Consider the following 23,909-nt stretch of genomic DNA (forward strand, 5'->3'; position numbering starts at 1 on the left):
TGTCTCAAGGTCAACTAAGGTCAGGAGAAGAGAAAGTGTATGACGTGGAAAGTTAGAACTACGTTCTATAGTACATTCGGAATGTATTAAGACCCTTGACTTGTCCCCAAATAATGTACGTTACAGCCTTATTCTAAAATAGATTTAAACAAAAAAAATCCTCGTCAATCTATACACAATGCCCCATAAGGCCAAAGCAATTTTTTTCTAAATTTTTTGCAAATGTATATTTTTTTATAAACAGAAATACCTTATTTACATAAGTATTCAGACCCTTTGCTAGGAGACTCGGAATTGAGCTCAGGTGCATCCTGTTTCCATTGATCAGATGTGTTTGCAGAGGGAGCACTATCCACATCGACGGGACAGTAGTGGAGAGGGTAGTAAGTTTTAAGTTCCTCGGTGTACACATCACGGACAAACTGAATTGGTCCACCCACACAGACAGCGTTGTGAAGAAGGAGCAGCAGCGCCTCTTCAACCTCAGGAGACTGAAGAAATTCGGCATGTCACCAAAAGCACTTACAAACTTTTACAGATGCACAATCGAGAGCATCCTGTCTTACTGTATCACCGGCTGGTACGGCAACTGCTCCGCCCACAACCGTAAGGCTCTCCAGAGGGTAGTGAGGTCTGCACAACGCATCACCGGGGGCAAACTACCTGGCCTCCAGGACACCTACACCACCCGATGTCACAGGAAGGCCATAAAGATCATCAAGGATAACAACAACCCGAGTCACTGCCTGTTCGCCCCGCTATCATCCAGAAGACGAGGTCAGTACAGGTGCATCAAAGCAGGGACCGAGAGACTGAAAAACAGCTTCTATCTCAAGGCCATCAGACTGTTAAACAGCCACCACGAACATTGAGTGGTTACTGCCAACATACCGACTCAACTCCAGCCACTTTAATAATGGAAATTGATGTAAAAGAATGTATCACTAGCCACTTTAAACAATGCCACTTAATATAATGTTCATATACCCTACATTACTCATCTCATATGTATATACTCTACTCGATACCATCTACTGCATCTTGCCTATGCCGTTCTGTACAATCACTCATTCATATATCTTTATGTACATATTCTTTATCCCTTTACACTTGTGTGTATAAGGTAGCAGTTGTGGAATTGTTAGGTTAGATTACTCGTTGGCTACTACTGCATTATCGGAACTAGAAGCACAAGTATTTCGCTACACTCGCATTAACATCTGCTAACCATGTGTATGTGACAAATACATTTTATTTGATTTGTTGAGGCACAGATCTGGGGAAGGGTACCAAAAAAATGTCTGCAGCATTGAAGATCCCCCAAGAACACAGTGGCCTCCATCATTCTTAATTGGAAGAAGTTTGGAACCACCAAGACTCTTCCTAGAACTGGCCACCCAGCCAAACTGGGCAATCAGGGGAGAAGGGCCTTGGTCGGGGAGTTGACCAAGATCCCGATGGTCACTAAGATAGAGGAAGCCACTCCTCAGAAAGAAGCCGCTCCTCAGTAAAAGGCACATGACAGCCCGCTTGGACCGAAAGGACTCTCAGACCATGAGAAACAAGATTCTCTGGTCTGATGAAACCAAGATTAAACTCTTTGGCCTGAATTCCAAGCGTCACATCTGGAGGAAACCTGGCACCATCCCTACGGTGAAGCATGGTGGTGGCAGCATCCATGCTGTGTGGATGTTTTTCAGCGGCAGAGACTGGGAGACTAGTCAGGATCGAGAGAAACATTTACAGAGTACAGAGAGATCCTTGATGAAAACCTGCTCCAGAGTGCTCAGGACCTCAGACTAGGGTGAAGGTTCAAGTTCCTACAGGACAGCGACCCTAAGCACACACAAGACAACGCAGGAGTGGGGACAAGTCTCAATGTCCTTGAGTGGCCCAGCCAGAGCCTGGACTTGAACCTGCAGTGACAGTGCAGTGCAGTGACACTCCTCATCCAACCTGACAGAGCTTGAGAGAATCTGCAGAGAAGGATGGGAGAAACACCACAAATTCAGGCGTGCCAAGATTGTAGCATCATACCCAAGAACACTCGAGGCTGTAGTCTCTGCAAAAGGCTTTTCAATAAAGTACTGAGTAAAGGGCCTGAATACTTATGTAAAAGTAATATTGCAGTTTTTTTTGTGTAAAAACCTGTTTTCGCTTTGTCATCATGGGTATTGTGTGTAGACTGATGAGGGGAAAAAACGATTTAATCCATTTTGGAATAAGGCTGTAATGTAACAAAATGTGGAAAAAGTCAAGGGGTATGAAAACTTTCCAAATGCACTGTATTTCGGTAAGTTACTGTTTCTCACAGTTGCAAGGCAAAAAGCAAGCCATAAATTCTGAGAGCCTTCAATGAATTCTGCTTACATTCTGCTTATGTTCACAAAAGTGAAATTGAATTGTGAACTGTATATAGAAATATTTAGACTTCAAATTCATTTGAACAAATGGAACCAAAATTTGTGAAAGTAAAGGATGAAAATATATTTTTCAAGTTCATTGAGTTCAATTGAAACTTTTCCTTTCAGCAAATCTACATAAATCTAAAGACTGAGTATTTTCAACTGCCAAAACACAACATTCAACCCAAGGTAAGTTGATGTATTGAAGTCAGAGAGTCATCTTCTTTGTATGGAGAAAATGGCAGACAGAACCAGTCTCTAGGCAGTCCTCAATCAGACAACAACTGAAACAAACACCCAAGTGACATTTCTGGGTTTTCAAAGTACAACTCCAAGACAAGGACCAAAAGAGAAAGAAGAATTAGGTCCCAACAAAACCGTGTGGATGCAGGAACTTGGGGTTGAAGTGAAATACCAGTGTGAACACAGTCGTGATGAAGGGAATTAAAGGATGACTCTCAGGGGGTGTCCATCTGCAGACCACATTGGGAGTGATGTCATGTTGGGTTACCCTCAAACACGCTTCCCTGATAGAGTTGGTGACCGGCTCTTATAGGAAGTCATTCACGGACAATGGAGTCACGATAACACTCGCTGAGGGATGGCTGGCTTGATAGGGTCGATGCACTCTGCTGCCCACACCTTTTATACCCCGAGACACATTCTCCGACAACCAGAGAGGAAAACACAGGCATGATGGAGTCTTCGGCGTATTGCTGCTGTGATGTGGCGATGTGTCATGTGAGTAGCAGCACCTTCCTTTGGGGAACATCAACTTGGATTCATTTGGACCAAAGACATCAACAAAGAAGGAGCATTCTTTTAAGATTTGTCCCCTCTTGCTTTTTCAAACGGGACACCTTGGGGTAATATTTCTCAGTCTCTCTCTCTACTGAACAAAATATAAGGACAACATGCAACAATTTCAAAGATTTGACTGAGTTACAGTTCATATAAGGTAATTCATTAGGCCCTAATATATGGATTGGACTGGGAATACAGATATGCATGTTGGTCACAGATACCTTTAAAAAATAGGTTGGGGAGTGGATCAGAAAACCAGTAAGTATCTGGTGTGACCACTATTTGCCTCATGTAGTGCGACACATCTCCTTCACATAGATTTGATCAGGCTGTTGATTGTATCCTGTGGAATGCTGTCCCACTCTTTAATGGCCGTGTGAAGTTGCTGGATATTGGTGGGAACTGGTACACGCTGTCGTACATGTCGATCCAGAGCATCCCAAACATGCTCAATGGGTGATATGTCTTGTCAGTATGCAGGCCATGGAAGAACTGGGACATTTTCAGCTTCCAGGAATTATGTAAACATCCTTCTTGCAACGTGGGGCTGTGCATTATCATGCTGAAAAATGAGGTGATGGCGGAGGATGAACGGCACGACAATGGGATTCAGGATGTAATCACGGTATCTCTGTGCATTCACATTGCCATTGATAAAATGCAATTGTGTTTGTTGTCCGTAGCTTATGTCTGCCCATACCATAACCCTACCGCCACCATGGGGCACTCTGCTGACATCAGCAGACCGCTCGCCCGCACAACACCATACACGCCATACATGGCCGTCTGCCATCTGCCTGGTACAATTACAACCGTGATTCATCCGTGAAGAGCACACTTCTTCAGCGTGCCAGTGGCCATCGAAGGTGAGTATTTTCCCACTAAAATGCGGGTAAAGGTGGCTTATAGTAGAGAAATGAACATTAAATTATGTGGTAACAGCTCTAGTGGACATTCCTGCAGTCAGCATGCCATGTGTACACTCCCTCAAGTTTTGTGACAAAACTGCACAATTTAGAGTGGCCTTTCATTGTCCCCAGCACTAGGTTCACCTGTGTAATGATCATGCTGTTTAATCAGCTTCTTGATATGCCATGCCTGTCAGGTGGATGGATTATCTTGGCAAACGAGAAATGCTCACTAACAGGGATGTAAACCAAATTGTCCACAAAATCAGAGAGAAATTATCTTTTTGTGCGTATGGAACATTTCTATTATATTTTATTTCAGCTCATCAAACATGGGAACAACACTTTACATGTTGCGTTTATATTTTTGTTCAGTATATATTGTCAGTGGGAAAGTAGAGAAGATCTGTGTCTATAGTTCTTGCTGAAAATGTATTGTCCCCAGTCATCCATACCTCCCTGTGGTTCTGGGTTTTGATCTAGAACAACACACTCCAATTTACCCCCAAATGACCTAAATGACAAACGCCCAAGCTATATACTAAAGCCCCACAGACACCTGACTCTGTCCTCCCTTCACTCCTTTCCATACTCGTTCTCTCTTTCTCTCCATGATTGTTTTGTTAAGTGTCGCCAGAGGATAGAGAGGGTGAGAGTGTTTCCATCCCTCTCCCGGTTGTTTGCTGTTCAGGTGGAGAGAGAGTGGAAATGTGTTGTTGTCCCTCTTCCACCCCCATCCTTCCCCCTCCAACCCCCCCCAACTTCTCCCCATCTCGTGAGTGGAGCCTGTAGCCACACTTGATCTTGCTCTCAGAGTCAATTACTTTGCTTCCTCGGGATAAGGCTGCTGTTTTGTAGCACCCTGGATCAGGGTGCTCATTGTCAAGTTCTAATAACTTTCTCAAAGGAAGCACAGGATAGCAATAGATGCTATCCTCTGGTGGACAATTAAAATGGTATTCAGTCTGGCCTATAGCCATCTCTCCTTGTTTTGTTGCTTTTCAACATTTAGGATGCACTCACACACAAACCAATATGCACAACATTATTATTATTATCTCCACTACGCATTTCAAATACATCAGTCGAGCCAATTTATGAGCATCGCTCATTGAAACCAAGGATACGTTTCAGGGTGTCTTTGAAAAGATCTTCTCTGTTTCAAAAGCAAAATTTGTGAATTACCCAACCAATTCCAGGAACGGCCCCCCACTCCAATTGGTCAGCTGTGGCAATGTAAATAAATCCCGATCTGGGAACTATCCTACAGAGGCAAGCCAAGAGATGCTTTGTCTACATGCCATAGGTACTGTATACAAAACTGCAAACAAACATGACTGTGAGTGAGTGAGTGTGTTTGTGTGTGTGTGTCCAAGTCTGTAAATATGTGATTGAATGTGTTTGGTTCTGTGAACACACTGGGTGCCCGCTCATGGTGGCGTGTAGATCTGTAGCTCTGGCCTGTCCCCTGCTGAGGTCCGTGTGTATTATGATAAGGAATGAGGAGACTAAACCATTTTCAGCTTTAATATCTCATGATTAGAGATAATTAGACGGCAGCACAAGGAGGCAAAGCATGGCTAGTGTTCACAGGGCAAGACGTGTACACGTGTGTGTATGTCAGAGGGACTACTAAATCATACAGTGGTTCCTCCTTTAAAAGTTGCGACATACCTTGCGTGCTACCGCAGCATTTTGTGGCACGTTATTTAATTCTCAGCCATTTTTTCTGTTACTGCAAGTTATTGCTAGTTTGACTATCAGAGGGCATCTTTGAGAAGCATTTGATTGTATTCCGTGTTGGCATTACCAAAGAATTTAAAACCTTTTTTGTAATAAAATAGTATATGGGTTTTATTTTAAGAATGTTTGCGTAATTCATTTGCTTAATACTATGGTGTTTCTATTCAGAGAAAAATGAAAACAAAACCCTCTGGGTTTCTGTTAGGATGGAATGGAAAATATGGCGATGTACAACATGACGGTTGGGAGTAGGCTAATGGATTGGATGATTCTAAATTGTTTGCCTTCATTAGACAACTTTGTTCCAATATTTCTGTAAATCAGTGATATTTACTCCCAAATTAATTGGTTATGGATCCATAACTAAAGCAACATCTGCATTTTGAAAGAGTCCCATGTTAACTACAGTATGTATTGTAGACTACACAGTAGCCTAATAAACAAATAAAAACATTTTGTTAATAAAATAATGATTAAAAAAATATTTCAAAATGCAGATGTTAATTTAGTTATGGATCCATAACGAATTACTACGGGAATAAATATCACTGATTTACAGAAATATTGGAACAATATTAGTTAGCAATGTAACACTTTAGAGTACTTTAGTATTGAATACATTGCAAGTTGAGGGATTTTCACAACAGTAGCCTGTTGTGTATTGTATATTGTATATAAAGTATATTGTCCTGCTAATAGGAAACATTTGCATGATGGGCTACACCTGCTACAGGTGATGTCTTCACTATTATTCGACAATGTAAAAAATAGTAAAAATATTGAAAAATCCTTGAATGAGTAGGTGTGTCCAAACTTTTGATTGGTACTTGCTTAATTCATTTGATTAATATTATGGTGTTCCTATTCCATGAAAAACAAAAAAACATCTGGGTTTCTGTTAGGATGGGAACAAAAAATATGGCGCTGTACAATGTGATGTCCGGCAGTACAGTACTGGGCTATTTAGCTAAATCATCTCTGTGTCGTGCTTGTCTCAGAGCAGAGCGAAACAGTGCTAAAATAGTTGTAGGCTTTTGCTTCTAACTTCAATATGCTCTTTAAATAAATAAGACCTACACCATTTTTAACAGTATATCTAAAAATATTTTTTTCAATGATGTGAAAAATAAATACAAATATTTTTTTCAATGATGTGACTCAATCCTGATGTGACCCAATCCTCTAATTACATTTAGAGGATTGGAGGACTCTATAGTAATATCTAAGGGGCATTTCCCATTAGGATCTGTGAGAATATCTTGAGAATATCTAAGGGGCTTTTATATAATTATAAATGAATTAATAATAATAATAATAGCTTTGTTAAAAAGTTACATTTTGGAGATTTCGTTTTCATTTAACCTAGAGTGAGCGAGAAAAAGGCAATTTTTGAACACGGGGTGAGACATTCTCATTAATTTGTAAATAAAACCAGTTACTTAAAATGATTTACTTCTGGAGAAACCTAACTTGATTATTTAGCAGACATCACTTGCTTATATTCAGTCAACACATATCTTAAGAATATCATGGAATATTTGAACATTTTCGTTTCTCCATCCTTGTCTCAGAGCAGCGCGAAACGGTGCAGAAATAGATGGCCACAGCGGGAAGGCTATGCATTCTGTGCCCACTCATGGTATCTCTCTCCGGGTACACATCCTTGGAATAGCAGAACAGCCCAACGGTCCGGGCGGCCCTTGCTGTGACTGGTGAGCAGTTAGTCAAGTTCTGTTGTCAGAAGAGAAATGGAAATATCAGGGTGAACCGAAAACCTGACCAACCCACCACATACTGTATGTTGACTCTGCCTGTCGGAGGTGGAGTTGCCTGGCATGGATTGTGACGCCATCTCATTCCTATTCAACGTGTGAGTGAGTCAATGACTGTTCAAGCCATTGACTCACTGATGAATGAAGTTGATGAACGACCGGCAAAGGCAATCTGTGGGCATCACGGCTCGGTAAGAAATGTTTTATTTATATATACAGTTGAAGTCAGAAGTTTACATACACCTGAGCCAAATACATTTAAACTCAGTTTTTCACAATTCCTGACATTTAATCCTAGTAAAAATTCCCTGTCTTGGGTCAGTTAGGATCACCACTTTATTTTAAGAATGTGAAATGTGAAATGTCAGAATAATAGTAGCGAGAATTATTTATTTAAGCTTTTTTTTCTTTCATCACATTCCCAGTGGGTCAGAAGTTCAGTAACAGAAGTTGGTAACATTGCCTTTAAATTGTTTAACTTGAGTCAAACGTTTCAGGTAGCCTTCCACAAGCTTCCCACAATAAGTTGTGTACATTTTCGCTAATTCCTCCTGACAGAGCTGGTGTAACTGAGTCAGGTTTGACTTGCAACCCTCCCCCATTTTCCTCCAAACATAACGATGGTCATTATGGCCAAACAGTTCTATTTTTGTTTCATCAGACCAGAGGACATTTCTCCAAAAAGTACGATCTTAGTCTCCATGTGCAGTTGCAAACATTAGTCTGGCTTTTTTATGGCGGTTTTGGAGCAGTGGCTTCTTCCTTGCTGAGCGGCCTTTCAGGTTATGTCGATATAGGACTCGTTTTACTGTGGATATAGATACTTTTGTACCTGTTTCCTCATCACAAGGTCCTTTGCTGTTGTTCTGGGATTGATCTCTAGGAGACAGAACACGTCTCCTTCCTGAGCAGCATGATGGCTGCGTGGTCCCATGGTGTTTATACTTGCATACTATTGTTTGTACACATGAACGTGGTACCTTCAGGCATTTGGAAATTGCTCTCAAGGATGAACCAGACTTGTGGAGGTCCACATTGTTTTTCTGAGGTCTTGGCTGATTTCTTTTGATTTCCCATGATGTCAAGCGAAGAGGCACTGAGTTCGAAGGTAGGCCTTGAAATACATCCACAGGTACACCTCCAATTGACTCCAATGATGTCAATTAGCCTATCAGAAGCTTCTAAAGCCATGACATCATTTTCTGGAATTTTCCAAAGGTAAGTGATTTATTTTATCGCTATTTGTGATTTTGTGACGCCTGTGCTGGTTTGAAAAAGTATTTTGATGTGGGGCGCTGTCCGCAGATAATCGCATGGTATGCTTTCGTCGTAAACCCTTTCTGAAATCTGACAACGTGGTTTGATTAACAAGAAGTTAAGCTTTTAAACAACGTAAGACACTTGTATTTTCATGAATGTTTAATATTACGATTTTTGCATTTTGAATTTCGCGCTCTGCAATTTCACCGGATGTTGTCATAGTAGCACGCTAGCGGGACACCGATCCCAAAGAGGTTTTTAAGCATCGAATACATTGCAAGTTGAGGGATTTTCACAACAGTAGTCTATTGTCCTGCTAATAGGAATCATTTGCATGATGGGCTACATTCTTTATTGTAACCACAATGTCACACATAATTTGTATCTACCTTTCAAATTACATTTAAAGTTTGGGAATTACACATGTGCGCTTTCTTTTTAGTTACATTGTTTTAGTTCGAATGTGCAGACTTTTTTTCTTTAAATTATTGTTTTATGTAGGATGCTACATTTTTGACCAGTTGCAATTGTAAGTAGGCGTAATAAAAAAAATCCTACTTCTATTAGGCTGTTAAGCCTCATAGCCTACCTCAGCCAGTTAAAATAACTTATGTAGGTCTAGGCTCTGAACAAATTGACGCCAATTAAGCCCTCTTAGGTGTAAAGTCAAATTAAAAATTAAAAAGGCACTCGCACATCTGAGCTATGTTTTTTGCAGGTGCATGGCAACAGATGGATAAGATGAGGAAAAAGAAGGAACGCGCACACTGCTCTTGATCATATCACTGATCTTTAATAAGCTTTATGTATCGGCCTCATGGACTTCGTCAGAGCTTTTGTGAGTTTTTAAAATTAGCTCCCTTATCTAGACCTAGCTACACCCACATACGTTCCACGTATCGAAAAGGGTTGGAGGCGAAGGAAAAACAAAGTGCTACCAAATATAACAATATGCATTTCATAAATATTCAATTAAAGTGTGTACATGAAACGTACTAAACACGTCTGTATAACCACAATGAGGACGTCGACCTACCAAGCAAGTTTTCATAAATCATTCGGTACAGTGTAAGAAAAACGTCAGAGTAATCTGAAATAGGGGCATAATTCATGTTCACATTTACAACATAACATACATAGCCATTTTATCACTAATACCTTTAGGAAATAATGTCTTGAGGGTGATAATCCAAAAACATTCTGGCTGATTTTCTTTTGTGGCTGGCAGTTGGTATGGACCATTTTATCGCATAAATAAAACATGCCAGTGTTTCTTGACCACATCTTCTACTTTTTACGAGTTCAAAGTATATGTAGTTGTGAACATTATAGGGTGTTCTTTAGCTTGAACAGGTCTTTTTTTCCGTTTCATGTCGTGTTTTCAGCAATGCTAAATGAAGAGCTTGATCCATACATTGTGGAGGATATTATCTTCTTTGAAACCTTGGGGAGGCTATTAGACAAGTCTTTAGTAAAGGTTGAATAGTCTATTGTTCAGATAATAGCCCATCCTGCTATGCTTGTTAAAAATGAATAATAATACTTTTTCCCCTTTCCACATGTTAAAGATTCCAATAGATAAATGTTTTTAGCCACAATCTGACCCAACCCCAACGAATACATTTCGGCACAGTCGATAGTGTGCTGGACTTCGGGCTAGAATGTTGAGGATTCGAAACCTCTCCCTGCTATAAAGAATGCGTTTGATACACCTGGTAATGGATATGGCTGAAAAAAAACTAGCTAAATAGCGATTTTTGTAAATTAACTTCATGACAAAAAATATGCTCAATTGTTTGTCTCTACATTAACTAATATATTCCTCTCAATTGTACATTTTTTGCTTGACTCGTTATGACGTTACAACTACATATATTTGCTTGTGTAAGCTCTCAACTTTTAAAGGACGAACCACTGTAGCTCTGCAATATGCTGCGCCAATCTTGTATATCACACACAGAAGCATGTTGATATGCATTTGCTCCTATGGTGCTATCCTTCTCATTGTCTTATACTTAAGCAGGTCTTATAAGTATAAGGCAAGGTTGGGGTCAAATCCAATTGAATTCTTGAATTCACTCATGAAGTGAAGAATTTACATTGAATTCAATTAAAATTTCAATAATCTCCAAGTTATGAAATTGGAATTAGACTGTTTGAACTGGAAAAACATTTATTCTTTGGTATTTTACTTTTGTAAATTTCTCAGTAAATGGAATGAATGCGCTCAGTATCAATAATTTACTGCAGGATTTGTTTTAGATCATTTAAACTTGTATTTCCAGTGCCTGAACAATGACATGATCAGCCTGAAAGCCTGAGGGAATTGAATTTGATTTCAAATTTGTAGAATTGTTGGGAATAATATTGAATTGGGAATTGAATTATTGAAATTGACCTAACAAAGGAATTCAATTATCACTGAATTCAAAGACTGAATTTGAATTGAATTAAATGGAATTTACAGGGGAGGGAATCGAATTAGAATATAATTTATGGAATAATTTGAGGAAATAACCCCAACCGTAGTATAGTAATTTGAGGAATCAGTAATTTGAGGAATTAATCCCAACGGTAGTATAAGGTCTGAAGTGTTTTTACCCAACATCAATATGCCGGATAGAGGTTAAGGATATGTGAAAAAAACTCACTCACTCTTCCATCAGCGTCAGTTAGAGGCATGGTCACCTCACTCAGGAGTACAACCAACAAAGGCAACTGGGGCAAGATGTAGATATCGCTCTGCCATTATCTGGGAGCGAAAATTATGCATTGGCCAATTTCAGTTTCATGTGACAAAACAAGCACGCGTAGATAATCATTGTACCATCTAAATCACTTTCAAATATCTTTAAAATAACAAACAATTTAGTATTTTCAGCAGCTTGCAGCTGGTGGACAAAACTGAAAGTAAAAGACTCAAAAGCTAAACTTAAGGAGGTTGCGGGGGAGGGGAGGAGGATGTAAAGTTATTTTGAATTCAGGTGTTATAGGCAATTCACCTAGTTTCCACAAGGGGGCTTTGTTTCACATGCATCTCCTTTAAGTACCACCATTTTAGTATGTGTACAGTAAAGTCAGAGGCAGTTCAAGAAATAATAGTGAATTAAACCTCTGTGCAACTTACCCAAGACACATTTATCCAAACCATGCGTCTCTTTCCACATTCTCTGAAATATAAATCAAAACCTCCAAGAGCGTACGGAAACAAGTTGTCCACACGCCAAACAAGCACATTGCCATTTCAGGAGTGCGATCAATTTGAAGCGGAGCAATGCCAACCCCTGGGGGGCACCAAAAGTATCTCATTTCAAAGGATGTGTTGGCAGCGGCCTGATCTGAAAGACAGGAGATCTGCTAATTGGATCTTCTAATCTAGTAATTAAGCATGATTGCAGTGATTGCAGTGATTGCAGTGGTGCGGCTGTGCTGCCTGCAGATAGGAAGAAAATCAAAAAACAGAAGCATCCAGTAGGTGGGTGCCATACAAAACTACATTCATAACTACATATACTACATATGTTATTTTATAGCCTCAATAGATATACCTGCATCCCTACTGCACTGGCCCTGCAGTCAGTACGTGTAATTAAAAAGTCCATTGAGCCAATTTAATGATGTCAATTTAATATTTTGCCTCATGGATAATGCGTTAGTTTGCTTGTAAATAAAGTACCTCAGCTTAATGCAAGTCAAGAAGCCTTTTGAGACAGAATGTGTGTGACTAGACCTTGGTAACTGCTTGTTTGACTTGTAACAAATAACCTGTACAAGTTAACAGACAGTCAGATGATTGTGTGCCAAGACTGAATTGGTTGGATGGTTTGATTCTTTAGAGTGAATTTCTTTAAACACTGGGAAACACAATTTTAAGAGAGGTAAAACTGTCCAGTTTTTACCTTCACAGAAGAGAAAGCATCAAGGAAAGTGTATAAATATAGTGTTTATTTTTGATAACAACTACCTATTTGAGATGTGTTCCAGATAGAGGAGTGTCTCCTTTTAGAAAAAGACAAACAATGATTCTAATTACCGATTACACTGAGGCGTGGCCTATTGAAGACAACAACCCGGCTCTATTCAATTCCATTTCCACTAAATTTCCTCAGCAGAGAACCTCTGGCATTGCTTTGAAAGCATTTTCAGTTAAACATATTAACAATCTAATTACTTCAAAAACACAGCTTTGGTCAGTTTGAATAGAGGAAAAAACAACAACCTCAAAGTCAGAATTTAATTTCCAAATCATGATCTGGGATAGCTCTGCCATTTCGATCTTAAATGTTTAGTTAATACATTTAATCTCGGTGCCATGGTAACGTTAGACTGATAGGTAGAAGGCATGACATCTCTCCAAAAGCATTTTCAATCCATGGAAGAGTATTATTAGATATGGGGACAGTGGGGAAAGGTGAAAATAATGTAAATTAATACCAAGTCTTTTGTTGTTTTTCCACTGCCTGTACAGCCATTATGCACATAATGAATGAGAAGTTGTGTTCCATGCTACTCCATGAAGTCCCCTCTCCATTCACTGAGTTTGGGGTTAAGATTTTAATGAAAGAAAAAGTATTCCACTCATGCGGTATTGAACCAGATTTTCAGAGTTGGACGTCTTAGGAAAGACCTACATACATTTGGATATTTTAAATGGAGCTCTCTATGGTATCTTGGCAACCATTTTGAAACCTGATTGAGACTTTGATATAATCATGGACTTTGAAAAATAGACCAAACATAACTGAAATTCAAGTGTATGAGCTACAAACTCAGGAAGTTTGAGTTAGAACTAGGTCATGGTTCTCTCCATAACCACATCCTAATGTATCCCAGCGGCCTCCTGAGTTTGTCAAAATGTTCAGGGGACTCACCAGGTCCAGAGACTCCGCAGCTCGTCTCATAGACACACCACTAGCCAAGTTCATAGGAGGCAGAAAAAAATAACAGAACAGCGGAGCAATAACTGCTTTCGCTTCGCCGTTTGCCCTTTCTTCTCCTCTCCCGTCTGTTTATCATCCCCTCTCCAATCCCCCCCTCGCTGTCACCAAGCTGCCTGGAGCCTTGTCATTACCGGCCTACAAACTCCCCAAGATTTATATTTACAGTAGCGAGGGGCGGACAGGAGTGGGCCACCGGTGTGGCACGGATGCAGGGGAGGGAGAGGAGGGCAACCTTTACAAGCTGGTTAAACCAAATATATTTTTAGCTTGACAGAGGGTGCCTGAGGACTCCTTGTATCAGACAAACAAACCACCCCATTAAATTCCTGCCACGTCAATGTAGTTGTAAAAAAATAAAAATAAGGAAAGGCAGAATATCCTGTGGCATGTGAAGAATTAGGGATGGACGTTGTGGCAGGGCTCGGTTGAAATTGGATGTTGCTTATTTTCTTAGTGTGTCAACATATAGATTCCCCCCCCCCCCATCCCACTGTTTTGCATATGTAAATATGTGTTAACACCACAAGACAACACTGGGGACCAGAGTTTGCCCATTGTGCAAGAGCCAGGGGAAGTGAGGATTGTAAGGGCTAATCCAGGGATAAGATGTCTGTTCCAGGGAATGGTGCAAAGCCTCGGGCGAGCAGGGCCCATTTCTCAAGAGCAGAGGGATGAGGGCTCATTCTTGTCCCTGGCTGCCAGGGAAGCAGTCGACCCTCACTGACGAGCATACAGGGACTCGATTTGACAGCCGTCACCTTTGCCTCAGCGCGGTGGTGGCCGATGTACAGCTGGTTTATGGCTTTGAGTTGGACAATGAAACCTCCACAAAAAGCAAGGAAAACAGGTGGAGAGAATAAAATGTGTTAATGAATGAATGTTGGCCTAGCAGGGTTTCACTTCCTAGCTGTAGGCCATCGTGAGCTGACATTGTCAGGTTTTGGGGTGATTTGCTGTCCCTGTTTGAGGACGCACAATCTTGCAGAGCTATCTGGTCGAGGCCATTGTTCACAAAGCACGCAGTGATAATGGAACCCTTTATAGCAGACTGAGTACAGTGTTCAGAAGAGGTGATCTCTAATCCAAAACCTCATCTCAAAGGGGTCTCTGCTTTGCTATTCCACAGATCGGCTCATTTTTCAGTCAGTCATTGTACCGGTGCTTTAAAAGGCTTACGGCAATCAGGATGTGCATAATTTCTTTGCAATATAAATCTTAAAATCAAACAAAACAAATTAAGGCAGATTTGGAAATACATTTCCTTTGAGGGGCCAAATCAAATCTTCACACCCTGCAGAGAACTGAAGAAAAAAAACTTCTGGCTAAGAATCCTTGCCAGAGAAATACAAATTGTAACAACATTTCTAAACTGGGTTACAGAAAGAAAAATGGAAGAATAATTGAAGAAAATGGCTCAACTGAAGGGCCAGAGCTTGCCCTGTTGCCAGCAACCACCACCATTGATTCTCACTTCCCGCCAAACGGCAGGGAGTCCAAGCCCCAGACGGCCCCTTGGGGGTCCACTTAACTGTCAACCGAGGATGAGTTAGAGTGGGAGAGGAAGAGGGTCCCCTTTTGGTTGTCTGCCTTAATGGTTTTTAAGTCTCCTGGCTAATTACTGCAGCATATGTGCCTAACCTGAGAGAGCCCCACAGGTGGGCTTCCAGGAATGGAGTGGCAGGCTCACAGACACACCACGTGTTACAAACACACACCAAAAATCATTAACACAAATGCACCTCACACTAAACCCAAACATTCATATACTATCAACATCCACACAGAACACACATACAGCGAAACAGCTCTCAGACATACCTGCCATTTACAAGCATGTCGTGTTCACACATAGTCTCTCCCACCTCTTTCCCTGCCAGTAAGCATGACTTCCAAAGTCAGTGGAGGCAGTAATCAAAGAGTCAATGAAAACCCTGACAACTTCGAGAGACCAAAATAATAAACACAACAGGGGGACAAAAATCCAAAGCAGCATGTCTCGCAACGACTTGTGTTCCCGTCATTTAATGACCAGATCTTATTTTTTATGGCATCCAAATGTGGCAAACTCTGTTCCGTATTAAAGGGAAAAGATAAGTCTTCCGCTTCACCTGCCACAGTTCCAGCTGGGAGCAAAATGGCCATTATCCTGCAGTCTTCCCGCTCTGCCATTGCTCTGCCAGGGGCTTCCTGGGCCTACCTCAATTATCCCCTCCTCCTCTCACACGCCACCCTCACAGGCACGTTGGCAGGGGTGTCCTTTCGAGCGCGCTCACCTCTCCACATAGAGGGCAGAGCTCGCCATCAACTAATGGAACACACGTCCGACTATGCCCTTTTCAAAAATACAATGTTGATAAGAGCAGAAGATTCTGTAGAGATGTAGCCCCACGCCAACCCAAACAGGGGCTCTCAAGGGTAGCACTAAGCAGAGCGTGATGTATGAAATGCTTATGTAATACATTTTACAGTGCTACAACAGGTTACACTGAAGATGATTAAGGTAGTCCATAGGCCAGCCGTACATGCTATAGAATGCTTTACATTCTGTTATTTTCTCTGACATTTCTGTGTGCTTTCGAGCCCCCTTATGCAAAGTGGGCTACTGTGGAGAGGACAGCAACAACAGCACTGCAGTCATATTCATCTCTATGCATGGGGAAATCAGTCACCATGTCTGTACTGTCAATCTCTGGTGTGGTGCGCTCATTAGAGACAAAAAAATCGGGGCAAATCTAATCCCATCTCTCTCTCCTCACACACCTGGGCTAAACTAGGCTATTCATAGGGATGAAACGGGCTAAAACACTGACTCAGCAAGTCATCTCTCTGTTGCCCTTATTTTTTGGGATGTGTCCATCATTTCTTCTACTTCACCCTCACATTTTGGAGAAACATTCCAATTGGAAGGTGTGTGTGTGTGTGGTGGAGGGGTTCTTGAAACAAGATGTTCAATAACGGCGGCTTCTATCTACCACAACAAGCAGGGGCATCACCATGGCAACAGCTTTTGGGGGAGAGAGGATGAGGTGCGAGGTAGTTAGCTAGCACTGGCACTCTCGGCATGTAAAACAGGCGCGCATCAGCGGAGGCTCAGCTCATGTCAAACAGAGGCTTAGGTTACTTTACGAGGGGAGACAGAGAGAGAGAAGGGGGAAAGAGAGAGGGAGAGATGCAAATAAGCTGTTGCTTAATGTTCCCAAGATGCAAATGTCATTTTTTTTAGGATAGCAGGAAGTTTTCTTCAGGAGTTTTATTGTTGGGGATGACTTAGCGACAGCTTCAGGAATATGAATGGAATTCATTCTGAGTAGCATTCAGAAAAGCACAGGGCCCTCAGCTACACATTGGGCAATGGTGACTAGGTATTTACTGGCATGGTGGTAATTTAAGCATGAAGAACAAGGTAGAACAACAACCAAAATCATGTACTCCTAAATGTCATGCATGAAATTGACACACAACTACCCACCAAAAAACAAGTGGTCCTTGAAATTCAATTGCATTACTTCGACAATGAGGTGAAACATTATTGCCCTGCCACCAACCCTCCTTCTGCCTTAATCTGTGTAGTGATCTGAACACCGGCGCTGGCTGGCTTCTTGTAGATCTATATTTTTTTGCAATCCAACTACTTAAGGCACATCATTAACCAACTGGCCTGGACACGCTAGGCTCATGTTTGCCGAAGCCGAAGCAAAATGTGTTGGCTTTGCCACCCCAAACAAGGGATGATGAAATGACAGAATGAAGTGAAGTGTGTTCAATCATCCTCTTTGGAAATGAACAGAGAGAACGAGGGACCATGCCTGAATGCATCCACAGAGGGAGCGAGGGAGAGAAAGAGAGAGAGAAAACACAAGGGGCAGCAGACCAAATGAATGGGATTCTTAGAATAAAACGTCACCAGACTTCTCAATTCTAACAGAGGAAGAGAGCGGATGCACTTTTCGAATTGAGGGAAAATGCCAACGGAATTTAACATAAAATAAAATGGTAACACTTTACTTGACATCTAGCGTTATAACCATGTCATAATATGTCATAACAGATGACATAACTTGTCATAACCTGTCATAATATGGTCATAACACTGCCATTACCCATATATTTACACCTGTGTTTTTAATGACAGCTACATAAGTGTCAAAACCCACATGTATTAAGATGTTGTTTTGTTCCCTGCCAAGAAATTTCCTTTCGATTGAACGTTTGTTTCTTAAATCCATGTTGTTGTTGTAATTCATTATTTGAAGTAGTGTTTTTACACTTTCTGACACTGTCAAGAAGTATTATGACCATCAATATCATATAAACCAGATAGGCCTATCGCGTACATTCCTTTAGGTCAGTCACCAGTCAAAAAGAGGGTGTCCTGGCCTGCCCCTGAAATCTGCTCCTGCATCCATCCCAGTCATCAACAACAGATAATTGGGGTAGGTGCATGTCTGACATCAATGTGTGCGCAATTACAATTATAATTCAATATGGTCAATTTCAGAAAATGTTACATAAAAAAAAATACTGTTGAGAAGTAGGCTATGGTGTAATGGAATGTTTTGCCTTGTGTGGTAGGTTTGACACCTCTATGTAGGCGTCATATGACCAGCCATAAAATAACAATATATGTCAGGTCTAAATATGTGTCATGACAGTGTTATGACCATTTTATGACAGGTTATGACAAGTTATGTCAGCTGTTATGACATATTATGACATGGTTATGACACTAGGTTTCAAGTACAGTGTTACCAATAAAACACACAAGTTGACACGCTATTAATAAATCATACATTTTAAAAAGTCCAGGTGGCCCCTGGCACAGTATGACATTAAATACAGGTGGGTCAGGTAAAGGAAATGCCATTAATACCCTTGGTACCAGTGTGTGGCGATAGAAGTGCTGTCTGACAGTGAGGCTGACGTGCTGATAAGGGTTTGATCTATCTGACCCGAAGAGCAATGCTTCTTCTGGCCCTGCTCTGCGATTCATATTCCTGAGGTAACCCCACCTCAGCTCTACACCGCAAAGGAGTAACACGGCCTTGTAATATCTCTCTCCAAAGTAATTAAATAGTGTCAGCTAGAGTGAAGAACTTCTGTCAAAAGGGATGATGCAACAATGTAGCATAAATACACAAATGGAACTGCTTTTCTTTGGTGGTAATGTACTGGTTAATCTTCACTGACTTCCTGGTTCACTGCAATATATTTCTTATTTTTGTAACAGCTTGCTGCTATAGGCAAAAATACACTGTTATTAGAGAGGAGAAACATCTCCAAAACTGTGAAAGGGCACCAAAACAACAAGAAGAACACATTTTGCAATACTTCTGCGACAGACTAGTATTTCACAGTGACCTGTGTGAAACGTGTTAGGTTGGCGTCTTTGTATTTTGTTGGCGTCTTTGTGACTAAAATCTTTTTTTAGACCACTGAAAGAATTTTCTGAACAGGTTTCTGAGCAGAGTTGGAAAAACACAGGTTAATCAATATTTTCTATCTCGCCGATAAAGAAAAGCCATAATACTATTCTCAGAACCAAGAGAGATGCATGGGTCTTACAGGTCACAAACATTGATTTTACATTTTACATTAAAACACATTTCACACCAAACTTGCCATTATTTTAAGAATTTGAAGAAATTCAATTAATTGTGTGTGTATGCAATACCATACACCCCCCTGTACTTTCCCAGATTAGCTTTACATGTACACATACAGTACCAGTCAAAAGTGGTATACTGAAGATAGCCCTATTTGGTAAAAGACCAAGTCCATATTATGGCAAGAACAGCTCAAATGAGCAAAGAGAAACGACAGTCCATCATTACCTTAAGACATGAAGGTCAGTTAATGTGGAACATTTCAAGAACTTTGAACGTTTCTTCAAGTGCAGTCAAAAAACCATCAAGCGCTATGATGAAACTGGCTCTCCTGAGGACCGCCACAGGAAATTAAAACCCAGAATTACCTCTGCTGTAGAGGATAAGTTCATTAGAGTTAATTGTGTTAACTTAACATGACACAACGACTAGGTTCCAGTATAACAGCGTTTACTAAACCGTATTTCCACAGTGCATGGTTGCCATTGCACTCAGGCCAGGTCCATCAACAGTGAGACTACCGCGCAGGCGTACTAATAACAGAGTGATAGCACCGTAATAACAGAAATATAGGCATACTTTAAACATGAAGTTAACAAACTGCACCTCAGATTGCAGCCAAAATAAATGCTTCAGAGAGTTCAAGTAATAGACATCTCAACATCAACTATTCAGAGGAGACTGTGTGAATCAGGCCTTCATGGTCAAACTGCTGCAAAGAAACCACTACTAAAAGGACACCAATAAGAAGAGACTTGCTTGGGCCAAGAAACACAAGCAAAGGACATTAGACTGGTGGAAATCTGTCCTTTGGTCTGATGAGTCCAAACTTGCGGTTTTTGGTTCCAACCACTGTGTCTTTGTGAGACGCAGAGTAGGGGAACGGATGGTTCCCATCGTAAAGCATGGAGGAGGTGGTGTGATAGGGTGGGGGTGCTTTGCTGGTGACACTGTCATGATTTATTTAGAATTCAAGGCACACTTAACCAGCATGGCTACTCCAGCATTCTGCAGCGATACACCATTTAATCTGGTTTGCGCTTTTGTGGGACTATCATTTGCGACCCGTTTCAGGAATCTAGGCGTAATGTCGCAAGTCATGACTTCACAGGAGAGCCATTTGGACGTAAACAATTTAAAAAAATCTAAATGCATTGTTTGGCAGAAATGCCTTCTCGAACAAGTGAACCTTCATGGCATAAAAGTTTGTTATTAAGGCACATCTGTAAATACGAATAAAATTGTTAAATTACGAGCCTAGTTGGTTTTCCCGCTAACCATGATTAACTGAGGTAATGAGTGGGCTGGACATGTAGAGATTATGAGTTTCAGATTGTTCTGCGGTGTAGCATCGTGTCTATAAAATGAGCTGCTCGTTTTGCGTAAATAATCCATTCTACTGCAGTTTTTTCAAAAGATATAACGTTAGCCATGGAGAACTGCAAATATTATCCGTTATGATGGACTACTTTCTGGAGGACGATCGTGCCATGCGGACTCTCTCCGACTCTGAAAATGAATCAGACGTTGAGGAAGCTACCGATTTAGGTAAAAAAAAATATTTTTTTGAAGAAGAAGACATTGTAGTCTTCTGATGACAGTGATGGGGAAGAAACGGCGATCAACAGTGTTTTTTGTCACGGAAGAAGTTGACCGAGTTTTGAAATCAGTGGAATTTCTGTGCAAACTAAACGGAAATGACACAGGATGTCTTATTTAATGAAAGGGGTTGCAGTCTGCCATGAAGCCAGCTACAGTTTTAGATATTATACGTTTCTAATTTTGTCAGGAAGTAGTTTTCATTGCAAATGTAAGCTTGCTGTTAGCTAGCTAGCTGAAGTTCACTGAATGGCTTGCTAGCTAACGTTGAACCTATTTGGTTAACTTTAGCTAGCAATGACAATTGGTTTGTATTGCTAGTACTCTATGGATTGGGATTATAGTTCAAATCAAATCAAATGTATTTATATAGCCCTTCTTACATCAGCTGATATCTCAAAGTGCTGTATAGAAACCCAGCCTAAACCCCAAACAGCAAGCAATGCAGGTGTAGAAGCACGGTGGCTAGGAAAAACTCCCTAGAAAGGCCAAAACCTAGGAAGAAACCTAGAGAGGAACCAGGCTATGAGGGGTGGCCAGTCCTCTTCTGGCTGTGCCGGGTGGATATTATAACAGAACATGGCCAATATGTTCAAATGTTCATAAATGACCAGCAGGGTCAAATAATAATAATCACAGTAGTTATCGAGGGTGCAACAAGTCAGCACCTCAGGAGTAAATGTCAGTTGGCTTTTCATAGCCAATAATTAAGAGTATCTCTACCGCTCCTGCTGTCTCTAGAGAGTTGAAAACAGCAGGTCTGGGACAGGTAGCACGTCCGGTGAACAGGTCAGGGTTCCATAGCCGCAGGCAGAACAGTTCATTCTTTAGCTAGCTAGCTAATGTCAAAGTGGCATGTCTAAACAAAAGACCCCAAGTTAAAGCTAGCTGTTAGCTAGCTAATGTTAGCTGACGTTAGATGTCTGGCTAGCTAGCTAACATTACGTGTATATTACCTCAATTACATTGTCTAACCGGTGCCCCCGCACATTGACTCTGTACCGGTACCCCCTGTATATAGCCTCGCTACTGTTATTTTATTGTTGCTCCTTAATTATTTGTTGTTAATTTAAAAAATATATATTTTACTTCAGTTTATTTGAGTAAATACTTTTAACGGTTGAGTTTGATATAAATTATCTAAAAATGTTCGCTTTCACATATGATTAAACCCTAATTTACATAACCTGAGCATAATCTTGAATACAGTGTGGGTGTCATTTCAATCATATTGAACTTGAGGTTGTACATCCCTTTGGGGCCGCAGGGTAGTCTAGTGGTTAGAGCTTTGGACAAGTTACCAAAAGGTTGCAAGTTCAAATCCCCAAGCTGACAAGGTACAAATCAGTTGTTCTGCCCCTTAACAGGTAGTTAGTCCACTGTACCTAGGCCGTCATTGAAAATAAGAATTTGTTCTTAACTGACTTGCCTAGTTAAATAAAGGTAACATAAATAAAAATATAAATACAATTCAGAGAATGGACCTATCCCTTCAGACCACAGAAATGTAGCTGGTGTCCGTTAATATTGGTTAGTTTGTCAGAACTCTGCAGCAACAGCTCGTGTTCTGAGCCAATGGGGATTAGCTGATAGAATGTGATGAAGGCCAAGGGTTTAATTAACATATTAGCCTACGTAGATATTAGCCTACATAATCACAGGAGAGATGTATCAACACAGGTGCCTAAAAATACATGAATTTGAGGTTGTACATCCCTATGTATAATTCATATGCGCTCCGAGGGTTATAAGGGTAGCTTTCTTCAAAAAACACCAGTATTAAGTGTATTTTTTGCCGAATACAAAATTGTCTTGCCATCTGAGCTCTGTGAATAGTTTGCTGCTCGTGCCTTATGTTGATGGAAACAAAGTAGTAATTGTCTGGCAAACTGAACTACGCTGTCTGAGTACCTGAGTGGTAGCTAAAGGTTTGTGATGTATCACCTTAAGAAACCAGCCATTTAGACATCATTTAAATTAATGAAAAAATGATTTGAGGCGGGTTATTATTTATTCCTTTTGGGTGGAAAATGAGGACACTTAAGGCATACTTCAACAAGGAAGAATGCACCCTCATGGAGATTTTGAGTGGGCATTTTGATTAAAGAAACCCAAATGGGGTGATTTTGGATTTAAGGTGAACCAGCAAGGGTTTCTAACACTGATGGCCAGAAAGACAGACGGAAGCACAGGAAGACAGACAGAAAAAAGGATGGATAGTCATACGATAGCCTGGTCCCATTCTGTATGTGCTGCAGCTAACTCTTCTCTCGTTGTCATGACATACAGGTTTGGCATTGCAAGCTACGAACACATAGAGGAGTTATCTAAAAGCACAAACTGGCTAAACGGACCAGCAGGCTTGTCATACAAATGCCCAACCCCAAATTGACCCCTAACTTCTCTCTTATAGGGGAATTGGGTCGACATAATATGTATCAGCAATGCTGTCAAAATTCCACCTAGCCTATCAAAGGGCAAGATGGAGCTAATACCATATTGGCTATATCTTTCTGATTCTTTCAGATCTGTGTGTAGGGGCTAGGTGATGTTTTGGGATTGAGCAATAGATGTAAAAACAGACAGAAAAACACATATAGACAAACAAGCAGAGACAGACGAATTAAACCATAGCAAGTCATCTATTCATGTAGTGGCAGAGAGTACAGTAGAGTAATCAAAGGAGAGCAAGACATTAAAACAGCGCTGGTAATCAGGTGCCATGCTGTGGTGGGGCATGCTGTGGTGGGCAGAAGAAAAAGAGGGAAGAGAAACCAACCGTGAGCTGCGGGTTCAGCGCTGGGCGTAGTATCTGAGCAGAGGAGCGAAGCGGAGGAGCAGTGGTGGTGGTGGAGGGAGGAAGGGAACAGGTGGC

General features: G+C 40.9%; 1 protein-coding gene across 5 annotated transcripts in view; it reads right to left on the reverse strand.

Annotated features, from left to right (window-relative positions):
* Positions 1-23,909, reverse strand: part of LOC118389976 (cell adhesion molecule 1-like) — a 486,522-nt gene that overhangs the window by 9,372 nt on the left and 453,241 nt on the right. For 2 of the 5 annotated variants that reach the window (XM_035780042.2, XM_035780039.2), the window contains one exon: positions 23,814-23,846. The exons of the other annotated variants lie outside the window; for them this stretch is intronic. In XM_035780042.2, coding sequence (XP_035635935.1) covers positions 23,814-23,846 — 33 coding nt within the window. The remainder of the gene's footprint in view (positions 1-23,813; positions 23,847-23,909) is intronic. 5 annotated transcript variants of the gene reach the window in all.

The sequence above is a fragment of the Oncorhynchus keta genome, chromosome 11, assembly GCF_023373465.1.
Source record: "Oncorhynchus keta strain PuntledgeMale-10-30-2019 chromosome 11, Oket_V2, whole genome shotgun sequence".
Classification (NCBI taxonomy): Eukaryota; Metazoa; Chordata; class Actinopteri; order Salmoniformes; family Salmonidae; genus Oncorhynchus; species Oncorhynchus keta.